The 21,226-nt window shown below is 42.4% G+C and overlaps 1 protein-coding gene across 1 annotated transcript in view; it reads right to left on the minus strand.

The window, feature by feature from the left end:
* The window catches only part of ITIH2 (inter-alpha-trypsin inhibitor heavy chain 2), a 29,080-nt gene extending 8,697 nt beyond the window's left edge, over nucleotides 1-20,383 (minus strand). The window contains exons 1-15 of the mRNA XM_050901777.1: nucleotides 20,300-20,383; nucleotides 18,635-18,709; nucleotides 13,120-13,155; nucleotides 12,221-12,393; nucleotides 11,390-11,494; nucleotides 10,895-11,057; nucleotides 9,499-9,606; nucleotides 8,122-8,250; nucleotides 7,365-7,481; nucleotides 5,936-6,104; nucleotides 4,429-4,554; nucleotides 3,380-3,561; nucleotides 2,063-2,248; nucleotides 904-1,043; nucleotides 169-341 (exon numbers count right to left, since the gene is read on the minus strand). Of these exons, the coding sequence (XP_050757734.1) occupies nucleotides 169-341; nucleotides 904-1,043; nucleotides 2,063-2,248; nucleotides 3,380-3,561; nucleotides 4,429-4,554; nucleotides 5,936-6,104; nucleotides 7,365-7,481; nucleotides 8,122-8,250; nucleotides 9,499-9,606; nucleotides 10,895-11,057; nucleotides 11,390-11,494; nucleotides 12,221-12,393; nucleotides 13,120-13,155; nucleotides 18,635-18,709; nucleotides 20,300-20,383 (1,966 nt within the window). The remainder of the gene's footprint in view (nucleotides 1-168; nucleotides 342-903; nucleotides 1,044-2,062; nucleotides 2,249-3,379; nucleotides 3,562-4,428; nucleotides 4,555-5,935; nucleotides 6,105-7,364; nucleotides 7,482-8,121; nucleotides 8,251-9,498; nucleotides 9,607-10,894; nucleotides 11,058-11,389; nucleotides 11,495-12,220; nucleotides 12,394-13,119; nucleotides 13,156-18,634; nucleotides 18,710-20,299) is intronic.
* Nucleotides 20,384-21,226: the final 843 nt, after the last annotated feature.

Here is a 21,226-nt window from a genome sequence, read left to right on the forward strand (position 1 = left end):
GTGTAACAGGATGCTCTCAAACTGTCTGAAGATTTGGTCAGCTTTCACTGAAAATACAGGCTATCCTATAGGCACAAACACCTGGAGTGAACAATGAACACAGTTGTTCTTCCAAAACACGAAGAACAGAGCCAAAATCAGAGGTAATGGACAGACTGAGACACTGACCTGGGCAGCAGCCCCTTCTGGGGTCTTTGGGCTGGTCTGCCAGCATTATCTCATCCTTTTCGGCATTCTCTATCAGCATGGCTGTGAAGGGGGTAACAATATGATGGTCAAGAGACATCTGTAGGATGGATTTGGTGATGTTCCTCTTCAAAGCTGCAGTGGGGGCTGTGTTTCTGGGTGGAAAATGAAACAGAAGGCATGGTTAGCAGCTCTACAGGGCAGCTGCCATGACAATTCCTCCACAGAGTGGTCGTAGAACCAAACCGGTAGGTGTTGCAAGAAGGAAAGGCTGAGGGCCTGTGTGAATGCACTCTCCATAAGAAGACTATTTTTGGCTTCTGTGGGCTTTGGCCTGCACTTGAAGAAGCCCAGTCCATCTCCTGGTCTCAGCAGGAGATTTCTTTCTGCTTCAGAGGGGATTCATCCTGAACTGCTCCATAGCTTCTACTCAGGCTCTGTAAGGCAAATCTCCCATTCATGTCATTCACTCAGCCCCACAGCCAGGTTTCGTTGACCCTTATTCCTCTAATTAACTGCTCCCAAACTCTATTCCCTGATATCTGTGAGTGCTAAAAATAGGAGGAATGTAGCTGAAGATGTCACCTACCTTTATATTGATTTGTTTACCTTACCCATTTGAAACCCTGAGGGCAGCCTCATGGCTGTAGTCTCAGAGAGAACCAGATTGCTCTCAAGCTTCTCTTCCCTTCCATCACAGACCACATTTGTCCTCACCTCTCTGCCAGCATCTGGTTGACGGTCAGATAGGCCCACAGCTTCCTAGTGAATTCGGGATCTGCGTATTTGTCTTTTTTCATGAAGCCATCTAGTTCTTCAACATCTCGCAGGGTTTCCATGACGAGCTCTGCATTTGCCTATGCAATCAACGAGAAATAAAGATAATGGACGGTGAGCCAGGAGAATGGGGTGGCTTTGAGTTCCCCTTTTAGCATGGTTGGTATTAAGGACCCACTCTGGCTCTGCCCACGGTCACTTCTAGATCAGAAAGTCCCAGCACCGTTGGCCTGGTTGCCATGGGTAGGGGAGCTGTAGCAAGAGGGTCTTCTGTTAAAGACATTTTTGTGACAGTGGATTAAAACAGGTAAAGGAGCTGCCAGCAGCAGCCAAAGAGGGTGCTACCACATGTCAAAAGAAGACACTCTTGACAGAGCTCTGCTATCCTCCCCTCACGCTTTTTCATATCCAATTCCTACTGAGGGACAGGTACCAAATTCTGCTTTCTCCCACAGACCCTTGGACTGCACTGTGTTTGGCAGGAAAGAATATTGAACGTGTTTGATTTTTTCCAGCAACTAACAAATGGCAATTCCTAAGCCCTGTAAGAGTGCCGATATTTCAGTTCCTCCTCAGAAAGAAGGATCTGGATGTAGTATTCCCACCCCATCCCACTCCACCTGGAAGAGCAGCCCTGAAAACATGGGGAAAGTCTCATCACACATGCCACCAGGCAAAGCATAAAAGGATGGTGCTAGGACTTGCCACACTGTAGACCCACCAGCTTGAACTCCCCAACAGTGGGAGGTTCAGCCATGAAAGGAGCTACCTTAGGGGATCTCCCCTGCACCTTCACAAAGCATGAAGGAGGACTCCATAGTCTTAGTCTGGTTTGCAATGGAACTTTGTATGGTAATTTATTAGAAGGAAGTTCCTCTGGCAGGCTGCCGGATGAGGTAGTGACTATTCGTGGCTGTACTTGAAGCTATTGTGAAACATTGTTGGGCAAACCCTCCATGAGTTTCCCCATGCTCCCACCCAGAACCCAAGCGGACAAAACGCTCTGCTGGCAACAACCTCTAGCAAGGAGACCGTACACACGAGTGAATGAACCAGCCCAAACCCCAGGAGCAGGTGTCCTAGGGACACCTTCACTCACTGCTGTCGCTGTGACGATGCTTTCCAAGTGCTGCAGGTTTTCCGTGTCGACCTTCCCAGCCACTACTATCTCTGAGCCACCAAAGTAGTTGTGGAAGCTGCTCTGGGTGACATCTGACACTGACTCCTGGGGGTAGTTGAACTGAATCTTCTTCAAGAGTGGGGTGGAGACCTGGTTGTAGAAATTCTGCGATGGAAGGAGACAGAGAAGTGGGTCTGTTGTACCTGAAGCAACCTTCTCACATGCCCCACTCTTGCTGAAAGGACAGCAGGTGACAAAAGCTAGAGCCCTAATGGGCAAGTGGGACTTCCCTTGTCCCAGAGAATGCAGACTTCTTTATACTTAGTACACTTGTAAGGTGGTACAGCAAGAAGATCTGGTCCAAGTCTTGTGGAAGTCAAAGGATGGTCAGAAGCCCATGGGCTGTGTTCTTCCTACAGCGACAAGGCTTGAGCACAGGTATATATGGGCCTGAATCTATTATCAGGTTGGTCAGCTCTTGGCTACTGTGTAAGACACACAGCTGCTTCCCACCAAATTCTTGCCAAAAACTGGACCTGTATCTCACTTTCTATTTGCTTCTGTGCTGTAGACTGTCTAGCCTTTTCTGACCCTGTTGTACCTGGTTGATGTGAACTGGGCTGTGTGCACAACTGGGTTTAGCATATGGGACCAGAGAGGGAAAACAGGTACCCATACAGTGCTATGGATGGAGGCTGTCTCACACTGAGGGGCTGCACTCTCAGAGCTCCTCTGTTTGGCAGAACACCATGCAGTGTGTCCCGGCACACCTGTGTGTGTCCTATCACACCTGTGTTGGGAAAGAAGAAGTATGAGAAGCCTCCATAGGTGATGAAACCAGTGAATAGAAACAGAATAAGTATGTAAGAATTTGTTCTTCAGCAATTGCTGCTCACAGATTTGGAGCCAGAGCCTCCTAGAATTGAACTTTTTCTTACACTGGCAAAGTTTGGATATCATTATAGCTAGGCCTTTTGTTAGTGCTAAAAGGGCCGAGGTAAAATCCAGGCCTTAATTTTAATTCAGAAAATCTTTTTTTACGGTTAGGACTGTTTTATAGAATATTAATCCTTCACAGAGCAGTAAAGTATGTATTACAGAGACTACAAAAATTGTAACTAGGTGCACTTAAGCTAATACATGATTGTCATCTTGCAGGATGCTCCAGAAGAAACAATGCTTTTTGTGACCCTCCTTATGAACCTACAGTAACTCTACTCTTGCTAGTGGAATTACCCAGCTCCACAGCTGTGAGCAGAACTGGACAGTTTCAGAGGCAATGGGCCAGAAACGCACCTTCATTTGGGCAGAAGTCTCCTGATTTCCAAAAATCCTCTGGGCCATGCCACGGTTGTCAGTTGCAATTCTCTGCAGGAAATCGTAATCTACATCAAACCCAATGCCGAGGCAGAAGAGAGAGAATTCGTCCTTTATGCTCTGCTTCACGTTCTTCTGGATCGTTGTCAGCTTTAGCTCACCTTGGAGACACACAAAGGGTGACATCCATCTGAGCAACAGAGGAAGTCTCCACCAAGGTAAGCGCATTCATGCTCTTCCAGTGTCTCTAGTTCTCTCTTAATATAAGGGAAATCTAGACAACTAGCTTAGATGCCAAATCTCCATTTTGCAGTGCGTACAGTGACATTTGAGCTTCTCCTGGGTGGAGATTAACAAATTGTTTCCACTGAAAACGATTCCTTTGAACTCTTTTTTGGTATCTGATGCATATTCTTTGTATATCCAGGGCTCTTATTAACTTCCTGGAGAGTTTGTAATTGTAACACATCTAGACTTCTCCCAGAATTACTGTTTCAAGCTCTCTGCAGACTAAGACATCTCCATAAAGGTTTTACTTTGTTTCTTGTACTTAAGGTGTTCTCTGCCACCATTGGGACTTTTTTTTCAAACTTATTTTTAATGGCAGCCTTTTCTGGGCTGACATCTTGCAGTAAGCGACTGCTTTTGACTTGTACCAAATCCAAATTAATTTGCTTTCTACTTTATTTTCCTGATTTTGATGTTACACTTGGGACTGCATAGATCTGTGTGGGCTTAGATCATTGGAAGAGGAAATTTTTTCTAAGGTTGTTGTGATTGATTACCTCTGCTACCTGTGCATCTCTGTAATTCCAAGAAGTACATAACTTGCATAACATAATCTGCTCATCTTTTGAAAGCTTCTGTGCAAAGCCCTGGGGCACCTGTAGCACTTGGCAAAAGAGCAGCACAGGCATTGGAAGAAAGGGGAACAGAGTTTTTTTAACTTACTGTCAAAGTGTCTACGTTGCATGCTTTTCTCAGGCTAATCCTACAGGCCTTTCTTCTCACCTAAAGCAGGCTCTTACCTACTGTCGGGTCTCCATCAGACACCAATACGATCATGGAGACTGAGTTAGGGTCCAACATGCCTAAGTTTTGGGCTTCGTTCAGGATGAATGTGGCTCGGAGAAGAGCTTCATTGATATTTGTGCCTGTCAAAGACACAATGAAGAAAACAAGTTTGATTCTTGTCGAGTCTCATGTCGAATCCAGATCAGTTCTGAGATTCTAGCGGAATTAATCAGCATGGACAAGACTGAGATCAAAGCAGCAAAACCCCTCCTCTGCGACACTTATGGTACATCCCTTTTTCATCCCAGGCTGTCATCTTCATGTGGCCCCCCCATTCCCCCCTCACTAATTCCAGTGGGACCATTTGTGGTGTTGGGAACTATTTGCTGTGGGGAGAACTAGTGGGTTTGCAGGCAGATGATTGAATGAGAGCATGACGAAGCTTTCTTTTCTGGCATCAGGCTGTTCCTTGGACATCTTGATTGGAAAAGAAGAGGTGTGTGTTTACTGAGCCTATCTAGAGGTTTGGCTTGTGGCACAGAAGGGACAGAGTAAGAAATTAGTATGAGAGGAACAGGAGTAGGAAGGCTGAGCAGTCAGAAAATAGGTATTTTCTTTGTCAAGAAAGAAAAAAATGAGCGGCTCCAGAGACAGGATAATAAAATGCTGCATTGCAAACTGGCTTTGCTAGATGCACGTCTCTTTCTTAGCTTATCTGTCAATTCTTTTGGGGTAACAAAGTCAGGCTTATGAGGCGCTCATATATCTAACATGGTTTCCTATTCCCAGCACACTGATGATCTTGGACAAGTCTATAACTTCAGGCTGATTCTACCTTACGTGTTGCCAGTGAAAGCTTCTGGAAATGAAGGTGCCACAGCACCAGAAGGCTCTGACTTTGGGGAGAACCCCTACACACGTTCAGCATACAAATAACTGAACAACTAAACCAGAACTGCACTTCAGAGAGCAACAGATTAAAATAATCGTGAGCCTCTTCCGTAAAAATAGCTGAAACACTAACAAATGAAGCATCCAAAGTGCTGTAAGGCTGAAAAAGGCAACAGTCCTTGTTTATCACATAGGGAATGAAGGCACAAAAAGGATGAACAGTTTTCCCAGGGTGGCATTTAGTAGATCATGGTGTAGTCTACAATTTACAGCCAGTGGAGACCCTGGAGTTGGGCTGCTTATGATCTGCTTTACAAAGGCATGAGACGGCCTTGGTCCTTCAAGGATATTTGGGATCTGTGAGGCTGGAGGTAGGACCTATAGATTAAAGGCAGCTGTTCTATGGTCTGTGTTCTATCTGCCATAGCTTATTCAGTAGCAGAAAATGCCATCCCATCCCCTAACACAATTAACTGGAATCCTTGCTCTCCTTTAGCCCCAGGGCATGCTTTTCCCATCTTGCAAATCAGACTTTTTGTTAGGAATACTCTGCCAACCTGAAGGTTGTCTGAGGTACCCGTTCCTGTGATATCTAACTGTCATGAGCACCTTGCAATCAAAACCTCATACCCCCATTGGGATGGATTGTCTGGATGTACTTCTTAGCATCTTCAACCTGCGCTGGGGTGGCTGAGACTAGATTATCTCTCCAGCATCGGACGTTGTGGTTGAAGTCGATAAGGGAGAACTGATCAGCAGCACGGAGTTCACTCAATATTGCCTTCATGGCCTCAATGGTCTGAGAAGAAATTTAAGAGAAGATGAGTTTATGCTTCCTGTTGCTGAAAGCATCTTCTTTACTTGTGACTACAGGCAAACAGATGCCTCTGATGAATAAGAACATGAGCACTGGAATAAAAAATAGTATCTGTTATCCAAATCTCTCCTTTTTTGCACTTCTTGCATGAAGCTGAACTTTTCACCAAAGAAACACAGAAAAAATGCAATTAGCAAGAACAAACCCATGTGACTCAACCCATCCTTGCTTAACTCCTGCTCACACAGAGTGAGATGAGAGAGAGAAGCAGTTTGTGAGACATTGTGGTTCAGGAGAGAGGAATTGCTCGTATCAGCTCAGGAGACTTAGCTCTAAATTAAATGCAATGCTGTCAGTTCAGGCTGGGTAACATCTGTTTGAAGATGTGTGACTTAAACAAGTGACAATTAGCCTGTATCCCAGTTTTGCAGCATTGATTTCCCCAAGGAAGCAATCTGCCAAGCCTTAGTATTGTGCTCCAAAGCAAATTCAAATATACCTAGATCATCCCTGACTAATGTTTGTCTAGCCAGTTCTTAAAAACCTTCAGTGACACATGATTTACAATCTCCTGAACTCCCCTCTCAGCACTACAACGTTTTTCCTAATATCTAATATAAATCTCTCCTGCAGTAAATCCATCTGATTCCATCTTATTCTACCCTGGGTGGGCATGAATGTCAGTTGATGAGTTTCCCTTTTAGAACAATTGTTCGCATATTTGGAGGCTGATTACGTCTATCCAAGTCTTTTCTTTTGCAGACTAAAACATCTTACTTATTGCATTCCTCCCCCCCTCCATGGGTTATGTTGTCTAAACAATTCTTACTGCTCTTCAGTGGGCTGTCAACAATTTGTCCACAACTTTTTGAAAGCAGGGATGTAGTATCCCCACTGAGGCTTTCCCAGGATTCAGTAGAGGAGATTAGAGAAAGAGGGGGGCAGAGCCTTTGCAAAATGTTTTGCGACCTGTCAATTAAAATTGTAATTTAGAGCTAAAATCCAAATTCTGATGGCATCACCTCTTCCTTACAACATGGAAGGAGCATTACAAATAAAGAGTAAAATCATGAAGTCTTTGATTCACCAAATATTCTCCAAATTCAGTGAGTCTTTTGATGGATTAAAGTGTAAAGAACTAAGCTGGTAATTTTGAGTGCCAGTCTGCTACAAAATTGTATGGTAAGGCACATGGGAAAAGTTGGCAGGAGGTTCATTTTGCAATAGAGGTCAAACACTTACTTGTTTCATTTTCAGTCCCCACATCGAGCCACTGACATCTATAACAAATAAAATGTTTTTGGGCAGAGGATCAAGATTTTCCGGAGCAAAGAAATGAATAAAATAGCCATTAAAAATCTGCAAAATAAAATAAAAAAATTCACAGTGAAGTGAGCTATAGTATAGATATCAGAAAAAGCAAGACAATAACAGAGCAGAAAATGTTATTCTTCTTTACAGGCCAATTCTAACTTTCAGATCTGTGCATCTCTGTAGCCTTACACCATTTATACTCCATAGTCTTTACTTTTTATCAAGGAAAGCAGAGCCTGGTTCCCAGACAACTGCCATGCACTAGCATAGGGAAGAATGAAAAATGTTTTAAAAAAGACCGTTTTGTCTGTAATGATTCAACATCATAATTCTGCTTCATGTAAACATAAAACCAGTGATGTTCTGGTTGTCTCCTTGTGATGTATTCGTACAACGTCCAATGACTCTGTCTTCTGATTCAACATTAAATCACCAGAGTGCTCTAGGTATAAAAGACATCGGCTTTTGGACAAGACAGGAATCTGCTCCTGACTCTATGTAGGACCACATCTTACTCATAAATTAAGTAAATCCATTCTGCCCACTTAAAATCCTCTGTTCTTTCAATTGGATACAGAGCTCTTTCTCATGCTTATTCTCCTGAATGATGAAGTTTATTTAGCACAGTTTGCTTAACGACAGCAATTCTTGTATTCACAGATCTCCCGTCCCAGTTAACACTTACTTCCAATTCTCCACCCGTGGTTTCTCTGTTCACATCATATTGCACCACAAAATTTCCATCTACTGCTGTGGATGAGCACGTGGGGCATTTTCGTTGTTGAGCCATTGTGGGCTTGAAAGAAACATGAGCCTTGAAATGAGAAGTGATCATCAGTCAATCAGATGTTGTGTGAAAGGTGGATCATTGAAACAAAAAGAGTTCATCGATTCATGAAATATCTTATTTCACTGAATGCTTTTCTTCTTTCTTTATTTGTACTCTTAGTTTAAGTGGCAAATGGACTTTGTCACTTCAAAAGAAAAACAGCACTAAGATTTGCCTGGATATGCTGATTCAGTAGTAGCAACTGTGACACAAATAAAATGACCCATCTACAGCACCAAATATTTCAATCAGAGCCATGCAAACCATTTCTAGTAAGTAATATGTTGGCTTATTTAACATTTTCCTAGTTGAAACTATCCATAATTTTATCAACATTTTTAATAGCTTTTTAATTGATCTTTTCCCAAACAAACAAGAGCTTGTAATTTGTCTGTAAATTGAGTACTAGGAATTATTTTCATTAGTCACGTGATTAGTTATGCAGACTTTATGGCATTATTTCTCTGCTTTGACTGGATAACTTGAAATTTCCTGAGAAGATAAGACACAATATTTCTAGCCACACGCTACCTCTGAAATAATTTGCTAAACTGGGAATGTGGGTGAATGAGAATGTTGAGCCTGGATATCAAGAAACAATACTGCCTGATATATTATTATAGTAGCATAGACAGACGTTTTGGGCCTGATTCACATATCCTGTATTAGGTAGCTATATAAGAGTGAGAAGAGTTGCACCCTCTCAGAGTCACTGCTTGAAGTTTCTTGAGAAAAACTTCTCTACTGTTGGAAGGTTTACCTATACCCAAGAGCTATGCTGGAGAAAGCTAGCGTAAGAATGTTAAGGAAAAGAGCAGTCCTAAAATAAGTCCCTACACAGAGGTTCTCAGTTGAAACTGAGATTGTGGAGTTATTCCAGAATGGTTATTCCACTTGATATTCATCACCTACCTTTTTCACATCGAGCAATCTCAGTGCACTGGTCTTTCAGAATTACAAGTTAAAAGCTTTGCACAAAGATGAATGGACTACACACTCTTTCTATACTGCTGTCACTGTAGTATTTGAGCATCTTGTACATACATTTAGGTATCAATAATGAACACTCTATATTTTTTTGCCATATTTTTGCATGCTTTCAGCAGGTATGAAAAATGCCATGACTGCATAGGAAAAACTGTGAAAACTGAAGTTTTCATGCTATAGCTTCATAGCTATTTCATGCTATGAAGTTTCATGCTATTATTCAAGTAACAAGTCTGTGACTGTTACCTTTTTCTCTCCCTTGGAGATGGTGGTGATTCCATCAAAATGATCTCCGAGCGAATTAGGAACATGCACATAGCGAAGTCCCTGTGGTTCAATAATGCGGACATCCACCTAAAGGCAGGAAGGGAGGACATTTAGTATGGAGCAGTGCCAGTGTTGTACCAGGATCTTACGAACCCTCCACAGGCAAACTCCAGCTGGGGGGGTGGGTTGCCCTTGAGAATGCGCCAGTAGGGATAGTCTCATTCGTGGCAGGGATCCATGCAAAGCTGAAAATAGACCAAGACGGAAAGGTTAAAAAAAAAAAAGGTGTCCAAAGAATAGAAAGAATTTGGTGGAAATGCTCATTCTTCCCCTCTCTCTCACCCTCTGGGGCAAGTGGTGGGACAGGAGTCAAGGGTGATACCATCATTTATGCTGAAAGCACGAAAGAAGCATGAAGTGACTCTGCCTCAGTGCTGCTTTGGGTTAGGAAGCCAGGAGGAACACACGGTGATGAGTTCTCTCCTTCTCTACTCATGCTATTGACAGGACAGAGAGTATTTTTGCTTTTGTTTGGATGGCCAAGGTGATTTGGAAAATAAAAGTTTTATCCTGTCAGCCTGAGATAAGGCCTTTTTCTGGTTGTGTTTCTGAATAGTTAGTAAGACTACTAGGAGGCAGGACACGGCGTCCTTTTCAGTAGGACTAACTCAGGCCTTTGGACAGCTTGAAGCAGATCACAACCTGCACCAAGGAAATGTGAGCAGCGACATTTCATGTACAGCTTGTGCTGAATCCATGGAAAGCTGAAGAAGACTTTTATGAAACAGGAACATAAGAATGGCCAGATGGAAATGTCTAGCTAGTCCTGTATCTTGTGTCTGTTGATGGATGACAGAGGACACCTTTGGATGAGTGTAAGAAATAGGGTAAGAATAAGACAAATCATCTTCTGGCAGACAGTTGTGGAGGGACTGTCATTCAGAGAACATCTGCTGTCATAGGACACTATCTCATGAAGTTGGGATTATTGTGAAAAGCACTGTTCCGAATAAACAGCAAACATTGTTTGTTTTCCTTCGTCAAGGCAAGTTTACACAAGAGCATATATAGGCCAAAGCTTGTTTGCCCAAGTAGTTCTGATGTGAGTCAGTCACTATTCAGGAGATGCCCAACTGTGTTAGTATGAGAGGAGGCAGGACACATTTGCTCCTCACTCATGTAGCTACATAGCTCTTGGTTTGAAGTGTTTCATGCTGGTCTACTCAGTGACCTTGAGGCTATTTGTACAAAGCCCATATGAATGGAAGGACCTGTAGGTGAAGTGTCCTGCTGTGGGGCTTGTAGGAACCTTGGCTGCTTTCTCAGTGAGGATACACCTGTGGGGTGCTGCCTACACGCACCAGCTCTACTTTACCTCCATGTGCTTTGCCAAGCGTCCTGGCTTCACAGAGATGACATGCTCATAGGAGCTCAGTTTCCTTCGAATCATTTCATGGTAGTGAAGTTCGAACTGGATCCTCATCCCTGGGGGCACATTCACTTCGGTTTTGAAGTTTTCCATATCCAAGGCATTGCTCCTGAAAAGTCATTTGTGGGGTTATTTTGAGAAAATACAAGGAGAAAGAGAGCTTCTTTGCATTTTGGTTTAGAGTTATGCATTTGCTGGGTCTGATTCTAACTGTGGCCTATATCAGGGAACTGCAGTTGTCTGTTAGCACAGTATGTTTCATCAAGCTGAAAGCAGAAACACAAGTTAAATCCTTGACAATTAAATATCAGAGTTGCTGTAAGTAAGCAACTCATTTTCCTTCCCAGGGTTGCCCTCTCATCTATCTCCTCCTGGGATGGGTCACTTCAGTTCTCTTATGAATAAGTTCAGTACAATACCCATATGCCAAAGTCTTTATACCTTACTATTCCAGCAGCTTTGCCTTTGGCTTTTGCTTGAGAATACATTTTTCTGGCTTCAGATTTTTCCCGAATTTTGCTGGTAAATGTTATACCATTGACATCCCTAGGAGAGAGAAGCACAGTCAGTTTGCAAAAGAAACAACTTTACAATCGACGACTGTTTCTTCACTTTATAAAAACATCAGTGAAATCTAAGCTGGTGGGAAATGAAATAATAAGGCTCTTGTTTAACCCCAAAGTAATGAAGTCTGGTTTCCACTAGATCTGTATCTTTTTCCCTACCTGCTTTTTTATTTCAAGTAGCCATCACTCTTGTACTCTGAGGAGGATCTGCTCTCCCCCACCTCCTTCACACTTTCCCCATTCTCTGGACAGGGCAAGCAGTTACTGATGCCACGGCTGTTTTGGAACACGGATCAGGACATGTCTCCTGACCAGCGAGCTGGCTGCTGCCTCTCTGAGTGGATACTGAACCAGGCTAGTTTCTTTCTGTTCAGTGAGGGCTCTAATTTGGGTCTCTTTCTCTCTCTCTGATCTGGTGCCAACTTGCACAAGACAGGTAGGAACTTAGTCTATTTGCGACTTCTTTCCTTTTGTCAAATTTTGTTGATGTTGGCCAATTACCCAACAATTACTGGAGAGGAAGAGATGGACAGACAGACAATATGATGACATGAGCCTTTTTTCTTTGAGAAAGCCTGCTAAAATTACACTGAATCTGGAAAATAATAAGAGGTGGTTTGCTTTTACAAATACTTCCCTCCCACCACATTCTGCCACCACATTGAACACTTCCAGAGCGCAAGGCTGATACCTGCCCACTACTTACATAGTAAAGTTGTCAATAAAAGCTCCTTTGGGGACTTCTACATCAAACACTATGTGCTGGGACCGTTTTGCGTTATTCACCATTTTGGCTTGGATCATTGTGTTGGCCAACCGTGACGTTACAGTGGATTGAACCTTGTAGCTGTAAAGACCTATCTTGTCATCGTCCTCCACCTGTAAGTGACAAAATTACTCTATAAATTTAGGACACAGCTAGAAAATGTGCCCTAGAGGGCAATATCAACCCCTTTTATAGTCTCAGTGCCTTTTTTTCAACTGCTGTTCCTTACAATCTGGCAGCTAGATGGGATATGAACTCAAGTTCAGGACACCTCCATATTTTACCTGGCAATTGTGGCAGGATACTCATGTGAATATAGTTCATTATAACATTTCAGCTGAAAGAGGGAATTTATTAAGCTGGAGTGTTTTCCTTGCTTTTGACCATGCAACCAGTCCTTGGAATGACTCTGTTGGTGCAAGCCAGCACAGAAGGGTACACAGTAATCCTCAACATCATATACTGAGGAGGAGAGAGCTTACATTTTCAATAAAAGTCCTAAATAAAGGAGACCTGAAGCACTGGTTACTGACCTAGTCTTGTAAATGGTTAAACCATGGTAGTGGGAGAACAGTATTAAACTGGTATATTAAGATATTGTCTTTGTCTCATCACTTTTGATGCTTATTTCTTCATATTTACCATACCCTTCTCCCTCCAAGAGCAGTTGTATAAACAGGATTGTGCAAACAGTGCTCTGTTTAAAGAAAATAGGTTAATACCCAACCAGCGGTAAAAACAAGGAACTGAACAAACAAAAGGATTGATTTCCAAAAAATGGTTAACTAGAAAATCACTTTGTTCAGTAATATTTTCTACAGAGGAAGAAAAAAACTCACCAGATCTCCAACATACCCCCAGTCGGATGTGCTTCGCTGGAAAAGAAAAATATGGAGAACGTATTTCAGCAAAGCCAAGAACACAGATTGCAGCTGTTTCAAGACAGGGATCAGACAGTCATAACATCTAAAAGCTGCTTTCCAAGATGATGAGAATTGGTTTGAGTTCTCAGACTTAGTGTGCATATTCCTTTTGTCTTATTTTATGTATTTATACACGGGATGTTGGAGCACGTGATCTCCCAGCTGTGACTCAGAGTCTATCAAAACCAGGACAGCTCTCTTCCTCTGTCTTTTATTTTTTATAGAAAACATTCTCTTCTAGAACAAAAACATTCTTCCTGAAAGCAAAACATGCTGGCAAAAAGTCATACTCAGAAATCCTAGCTTTTAACAGAAAAATTTTCTTTTTGTTTTTCTAGGAAAAGTGGAAAAAACCCAAACCCCAGACCTTTTTAGCTCATTTTGTTTTCATTTACATTATAGAATATATATTTATATTATTGTATTATATGCAATATGTATGTATAAAAAACCCTATTGTGTAGTCGATATTACATTTATATACTTGTGTATATGTAAAGTTAGTTAAGTATGCACTCCTTAGAAGAGCTGAAACTGCTCATTAATGGCTGGTTTTTCCCTCTGCCCTATGAGTAGTTCCATTTGGACATATCTATGAAGAGGTGGTGACATCTTGTGGCCATTTGAATTATTCTGTTTAATTCCCTAAAATTTAAACTCACATAAGTAATCCCGGGATGGGATTTCGCTCACTTTTAGTTCTAGGGGAAGATGCAATTGTTTAATGTAGATATCTACTTTGGTGTTATCATCACAACCAGGCAAGCTCAGCTCTTCACAGTCAACGGAGTGATCCCTTTCATCTGAAAATAGATACCCCCATTTGGTTGAATGAGTCCTGCTCTGAACCATGCTGACTGTACTGATTAGAGGAGTGGGTACCCAGTGCACTGGTGGTGCCCAAGAGTAACACCCTGGCCTTCAGCTGGGGCTTCAGGAGATCACGAGGCTTCTGTAGGTTTTGCATGATGTCTGACACCCAGTAAGATGTCTTGGACACTGCTAGATCCGTACATGTAGGCAACTGAACTGGGCCATTTAACTCCACTGATGATGAGCAGGAACTTAGGGAGACTAGTTCAGATACTGACAGCTAAATCATAAAAATGTACCAAAATATACCAATATCATCTCAGGTTTCAGTAGCACTTGAATTCAAGAGGACCCAAAACCACAGAAGATGCTCACGAAAACTGCATTAGTCACATGGTGCATATAAGGCTTGCTATACAGTTGCTAAGTTCATTCGAAGCTAATTAATATACCATTACTAGGAAAATCTTGGGCTGCATGAGAGATGATACATGTCATAGCAAGATCATTTTAATGAGATGACTTTAAGGATCCTTTAAAGTCAGATAGAGAGACTGCAGGATTTCCACCTGCCTGAGAACAAATGCGGGTTTTTATTTACTAGCTATACAGGCTCCATCTGAAACATTCAGACTGGGATTTCAGGATCTGGAAGTTTATGGCTTTCTAGAGACCCTCTGAAAAGCCTGATGGACTGATCCTTGCTCAGTCCATCCTGACACCCCACAAACATCACTGTGAAGAATGACTGTTGTCCCCACACACCCCCTTGACATAGGAAAGATCACCAGCGTGAATACAGATTAAGACTAAACCAACCTTAACTGCAACAAATATAATTTTGAAAAGATGAAGACCAAGACCTTAGCACAGAGGGGATTTGTTTTATTGTGGTACTTTTCTGGGTCTAAGAAGAGCTTAGGGCTCCCGACTCACTTTACAAATGATACTTAAAGCTTTCAAGATGCCCAGGTTTCCTTCCTGTCTGTTTTTGTAAGGGTGGAGGAGAAGGGGGAGGCGCTGATGGAGACGTGAGCTTATCTCTTGCGCATGTAGCGACTCCCACTGCTGTTGTTAGAGATCAGACATGGGGTGGGCCAGCCATCCCCCCTAGGATCTCAAAGGTTGCAGAGGGCAGCCACTCCAACAGGTCAGGAGGACAGAGCTGTAGATACCTATACTTCAGGTTTGAGCGCTGGTGTGGTTACTGAGAACATGGCTTTGTAGGCACTTCTGTGGCACATGAGACTTGTGCTATTTCTGGCATGAGGATTCATGGCTGATCCTTGCCTTTAAACCACTTCTAGATCTGCTGATGACTGCGCTGCGTAGAAACAGTATCTTGTGCAATATCTAATGTGTGGCAAATTGTTAATTAGGATGGAGACAAGTGTCTTAGGAACTGTGTTAAGGATCTGGTCTTGACAGATGCTGGGCTCTATCTTCGGTAAATGAGACCTGTCTTCTCCTGACATCTGTGCAGGCTATGGATATTTAGCCCTCCATAACGACCTTTGTTCAAATCACTGTGCATGAATGTTGCAACTACTATGCAGTCTACTATCAAGAAAATATTGGGTACTTCAAGCTAACTTTTATCCACGGCTGCTGGCCCTGACTCCTCCTGTCCTGTTCGTGGAGGAAGAAGCCATGATGTCTAAGGGAGGAATGCATTACAAGAGGGAACGCATTACAAGAGGTTGCAGTTTTTACGTCATCTCTGGGATGCCTAGCTTACCATTGCTTTCAAGTTGCAGTCCACAGGCTACTCTGAGGTGTGACTTAGTAAAACAAGGAAAGCAGATTCAGAGATGTTATACTGCATTTGAAGGAAATTACTTTTCTACTGGGGCATGAAAAAGGTTGAAAAGCAGATGCCCAGCATGAGAAACTAGAAAGAAGATGAGGACTGGCATGTCCTCCCCGTTCTTCGAGGTGCTGTTTCCTCATAGATTCACTTGTTTTCCTGTGAGTCATTTCCCAAGCAGTTTTTAACACACTGCAATTTCATTGCAGCCTCCTCAGACTCCTTTTGGGGATCATGACCCTTACTGTGAGGTGCAAGAAGAGCAATTTCAAACCTAAGGCTTGGCAGAATTTGTCTTCACAGTGCTGCAGATGGATCCTGGTCTCTCTGGTTGCATTTATACACTGGGAGCTGGGGGTCTTTCCAGCCAGCTGATTCCACCCTCTCTCTCCTTCCATATTTCCTTCCTGTGCTGGTTCTCATGGAAAGAAAACCAGGCGGGCAGAGCAGTAAGGAAATAGGTGTGATCTCACCTGGCTCTGGGCAGCCAGAGGTCAGGACCAAGACTGGGGGACATGCTACAGAACATCCCACCTCACAGTCTAGACACAAGCTCCGTTATCTATCTCCAAAACAGAGATAACGGCAGTGCACCATCATATAGAGGTTCACAAGATTACTTGCATTCCAGCCCATGGGGCGCTCTGTTTCTGTGGTCACAAGGACAATTCACATACCTGAGTGTCCTGGTTTCGGTTGGGACAGAGTTAACTCTCTTCTTAGTAGCTGCTACAGTGCTGTGTTTTGGATTTAGTGTGAGAATGATGTTGATAACACTCTGATGTTTTAGTTGTTGCTAAGTAGCACTTATCTTAAGCCAAGGACTTTTCAGTTTCCCATGCTCTGCCAGCAAGCAGGTGTGCAAGGGGCTGGGAGGGAGCACGGCCGGGGCAGCTGACCCGAACTAGCTAAAGGGATATTCCATACCATAGAACGTCATGCCCAGTATATAAACAGGGGGGAGTTGGCTGGGAGGGGTGGATCGCTGCTCGGGCATCGGTCAGCGGGTGGTGAGCAATTGCATTGTGCATCACTTGTCTTTTCTTATTTCTTTTTTTTTGTTGTACTCTTTTTCATTACAATTATTATTATTCTTAGTTAGTAGTGTATTTTTATTTTTACTTTAGTTATTAAACTGTTCTTATCTCAACCCATGAGTTTTTTACTTTTTTTCCTTTCCTCCTCCCCACCCCACTGGGAGGGGGAGGGGGAAGCGGCTGCTTGGTGCTTAGTTGCTGGCTGGGGCTAAACCACGACACTGAGACACAGTATTTTTAGAATTACTCAGGAGCAAATATTTTTCACCAGAACACCTGATCTGGACCTAGAAAACAATTCTTTCTATTTAGAGCTAATCAGTAGGGTCTGCAGCGGAGTTCTGTTGTCTTGTTGCCAATGGGCTAGTAACCTCACTGTAGAAAAACATAGTGCTAAAACAATAATTTGGAAGACAGCCTTCCCCTAGTGATTAACAGTAAGTAACTGTGTGCCTGCTGTTGGCCAAGAGCTACTGTCACAAGATGTTTCACGTAGTTCAGTTTAATCTCATTTATTAATGTTTTATTGTGACTCAACTAACCTAAGGGTAGCTCATCCTATAGCTGAGATCTTAGTTCTACTGGTTTGCAAAGACTTGTTTGATAGGTAAAGGATGGGAAATAATATATGGGAATATAAGGAATAACTGGTATAATAAAACCACTAGTGGAATTGCAAATGACTGCATGCATATGTCTATACCACTATGTATCTGGAAAGTTGGGGAACAGAGGCAACATAATACATGTGGCACTAATACAGACATGTTGGCAAGAAATGATGCCCTGAAGAAGTGCAGCTAGAGAGGATTTCTGCTTAGATCATGATTAAATTATTTCAATACTGGTCTGGCAAATGTGAGCTAGCTTGATTCATATTTATGCTAAAATCTTCCATTTTTCTGGCAGTGTAATGGGGGCTTTAGGTGTCAATAAGTTACATTTACACTCTGTGTGAGGCCCCTTTCGAAAAGCCTTAGGATAAAGAAGAATCATGTTTGCCTGTGCTTAACCTCAAAGATGCTGTGAAATCCAACTTTACTCAAGAGGATCTTTTGTTTTCACTATATTGAACAAGCTCAAGAAAGGCAGCACCAGAGCTTGGTGGAGGACAAGGTCCACTCTGATCATCATTTCTTTCATGCAGTGTAATAAAAGTTAATACCTTCAAACAACTGATTTCATGATTATTATCATTAATTACTACTGTGTAAAACACAAGAAAACTCCTGCAATGTTGTTTCTGTTTCAGAAGCCGACAAACTATAATAATCTGCAACCCATCAGCATGCTGGAAACAAATTTTCTTCCCTGGTCTCAGACTCCACCAGCTCATTACCCATGTGACACTGTGCTGCACTCTTTTGACCTGAGTTAAATATGAATGAATGGACTACCTGCAGGACTGAAAGGTTTCAGCCTATGTTGCCAGTGTCTGAAGTCCTTTTCCATTTTCTTATGGAAAAGCCTCACCAGTATCAATGGGATTTTTCCCACACATGAAGCTAGACAGACAAGTAGCTCCATTGTTTAGCATCTGTATTATGGTCCTTGGGAGCGCAGATATGGAACAACGCCTTGTTGTGCTAGGTACTGCATAAAGGATAGTAGCAGTTCTTATCCTGACAAGAGATATGGAGGTCTCAATGCACATAAGGACCTGCTGGTCCCACCTGATTGCACACTCACAACCCTTGACATGGAACAAGCCACCTAGAGAGAGCTCCCAGGCATTCTTGCTTCCCGTTTTTTGAAGCATTTCTGGGTACTGTACCTGGTACCTGCCATTTCTCGTCTTGGAGCTTGAGGGAAATCCATCGATTTCTAGGTCAATCAGGTTTTCCAGTTCCTAGAGGAGAAAGAGGAAGAAAGAAAGTGTTGTTGCTGCTGCCTTACTGTTTGATTTATCACTTGATTTATTATTGATTAGCACTCTAATAGAGTTCCAAAGGGAATTTACCTCCCCTTGGTACAAATGGGGAGCAGAGGCACAAACCATCTCAGACCAAAATGCTGCATCTTCACACATTCCGTTTCCCTCTGTGGCCAACTAGCTCTATATACTCTTATAAGATCATGACCTTTGCCATCATTTTACAACCTTTCCTTCTGAAACAAGGAGTAATATTTAACACACTGAAATGACCATAAAGAGCAAGAGGCAGATATTATCTTCCAGATGGGTCTAGACATGGTAACCACAGCATTTCAGATACTGACCTCACTTAAACCAGCAAGTTCAGAGAATTTCTGCTCAAACCAGTAAAAATTGTCTCTGGTTTTATACTAATATACCTGACAACTAAATTTGTCCCACTGACAGCAAAGGAACATCAGGTCTTTTCCAAGTGCAAAGCTGCATTGATTCAATTAGAAGCGTGGTTCTTACACCACAGCAATAGTCTTAATTAAATTTTGTTAGAAGTTTAATTTATGGCAATAAAGAAGTTTAAGTACATGAGTTGCTCTCCAACTTATATGATAGCATACACACAAAGGTTTGCACAAAATTAACTTAAATTGTTTAAGCACATTGATGTTAAACTGATACGGCATCTATGGTTAGAAAGGACCACAGGTTGGGAATATTTTTCCTGGGAATTACAAACTCAGTATAAAAATCTCACTATGTCATCAAAAGTGCTGTAAGAAGAAAGAAAAAGAGGATATCCCCGCTCACTAGTTCTTTTTGTTAATCTTGCGAAGGAAAAGAAAGCTTCACACCATCCCTGCTGACTTCACAGAAATATTGCAATACGGCAATGTGGAAATGGGTGTAGACACCCAAATCTAAGTTCACCTGAGTCTGGGCGTTTAAATTTGGACTCAGCTTCAGAGTCAAAGCTGTAACTATACTTATTTTCACCATTGTATTATCCTAAGAAATTACAAGCTCTTCTATAAATTATCTCGTCCCTCTGCTGAGGAATGTATAGTCAATACGATCTTAACTCCATATTTGAATTCCTGTTAACAAAAACCTGAGTCCATATGAAGCTTTGCTGAAGTTCATAGTGGCCTATACAGGAGACCCCATTCACAAAGATATCTAGGTGCTCTCTTTCTGCTTATTCCAAGGAAACAGGATATAAAATACACTGAAGGTCTGAGCATAGAAGCCCACTTGAATGTTTAAAGGTTAAAACCATCAGCAAAGACAAAGCTGAGGTAAAAATATGAATCCTGCTTGAAAAGAAACTTGGAGTTATGCCCATACTATCCCAACTTTAATAATAATATTAAAAAATATTACTATGAATGACAGGTGAAAACCAATTATCAGAACAATCCCATTTACAGCTAAAAGTAGAAGAGAATTCATGAGATACAAGCAGAGCTATGAAGCAATGACCCAGTTCTGCTCCCACCGAAGCCAGCTGCAGCTTCGATATTGACTTCAGCAAGGAAGGGAGACCTAGGCCCTGCCTTAAGTACTCACATCTGGGATTTCGTCGATAACAAGATCAAAGCTTCCTACTCCAGAAATGAGGAACAAAACCAGGAAGCAGATCAGACGCTTCATTTTCTTCCTGCTTGTCTCCTGAGAACAGCCGCATAGGTACTAGACACAAGATCTTTCCTTCTCTGAGACAAGTTCAAGGAAACAGCTCAGGGTTATGCAGTATTTTGAACAAAGTTTTGAAACGCTGACTTTGTTTAGGCCATAGGTAAATATTTGCCTTGCAACGCAAGTCTGAGCTGTGGTGCCTGAGCAAGGGTTATCCAAATAGTGTCTTCACTCGCCTCTGCCCTCGATAACAGCTCAGGCTTGGATAGGCTCACTTCTTGCTTTTGTAGCCTCCCATGATGTTTGACTAATTTCCTGCTAGGCACAGACCTTGGAGTATCCAAAACTTCAAAAGATCAAAGCAAGAACTCACTCCTAGCTTCTTTGTTTATAGTAAACGAGGTGAATTCTGGTTCTCAGAGCGATGGAGGCAGCAACATTGTGCTTCTCCAAGGGCCCTCCCACCCAGCCATCTCACAGGGGTTGGCAGAGACCTTTGGGTTGGATCCTGACCCACACGAATACCCTTTTTCCACTCTGGCTGGGAAGGATCATAGCTGGTGGTGGGATAGTTCTAGTTTTTCAAAGTTAGTCATGGGAAAACATCTGATGATATTTTCAGATGCATGTTGTACGGCTCCTGGGTGCTTTCGAAACTGTTTTGGCCTCCCTGCCTCTTTGCGTACTTCAAGAGATGGGATAAAGTAAGCCAGCAAAGCAAAAGGGGGAAAGAAGGGAGGAAGCCGGTTTTTGGCAAAAGGAGCTGGGGTATCCCTTCCACTCTTCCAGGAAGAAAGGACATTTGCAGACATCTGAGCAACCTCAGTGGAAAAGACTGAATTACTGTGTGAATGCAGG

This window comes from Gymnogyps californianus, chromosome 1, assembly GCF_018139145.2.
Source record: "Gymnogyps californianus isolate 813 chromosome 1, ASM1813914v2, whole genome shotgun sequence".
Classification (NCBI taxonomy): domain Eukaryota; kingdom Metazoa; phylum Chordata; class Aves; order Accipitriformes; family Cathartidae; genus Gymnogyps; species Gymnogyps californianus.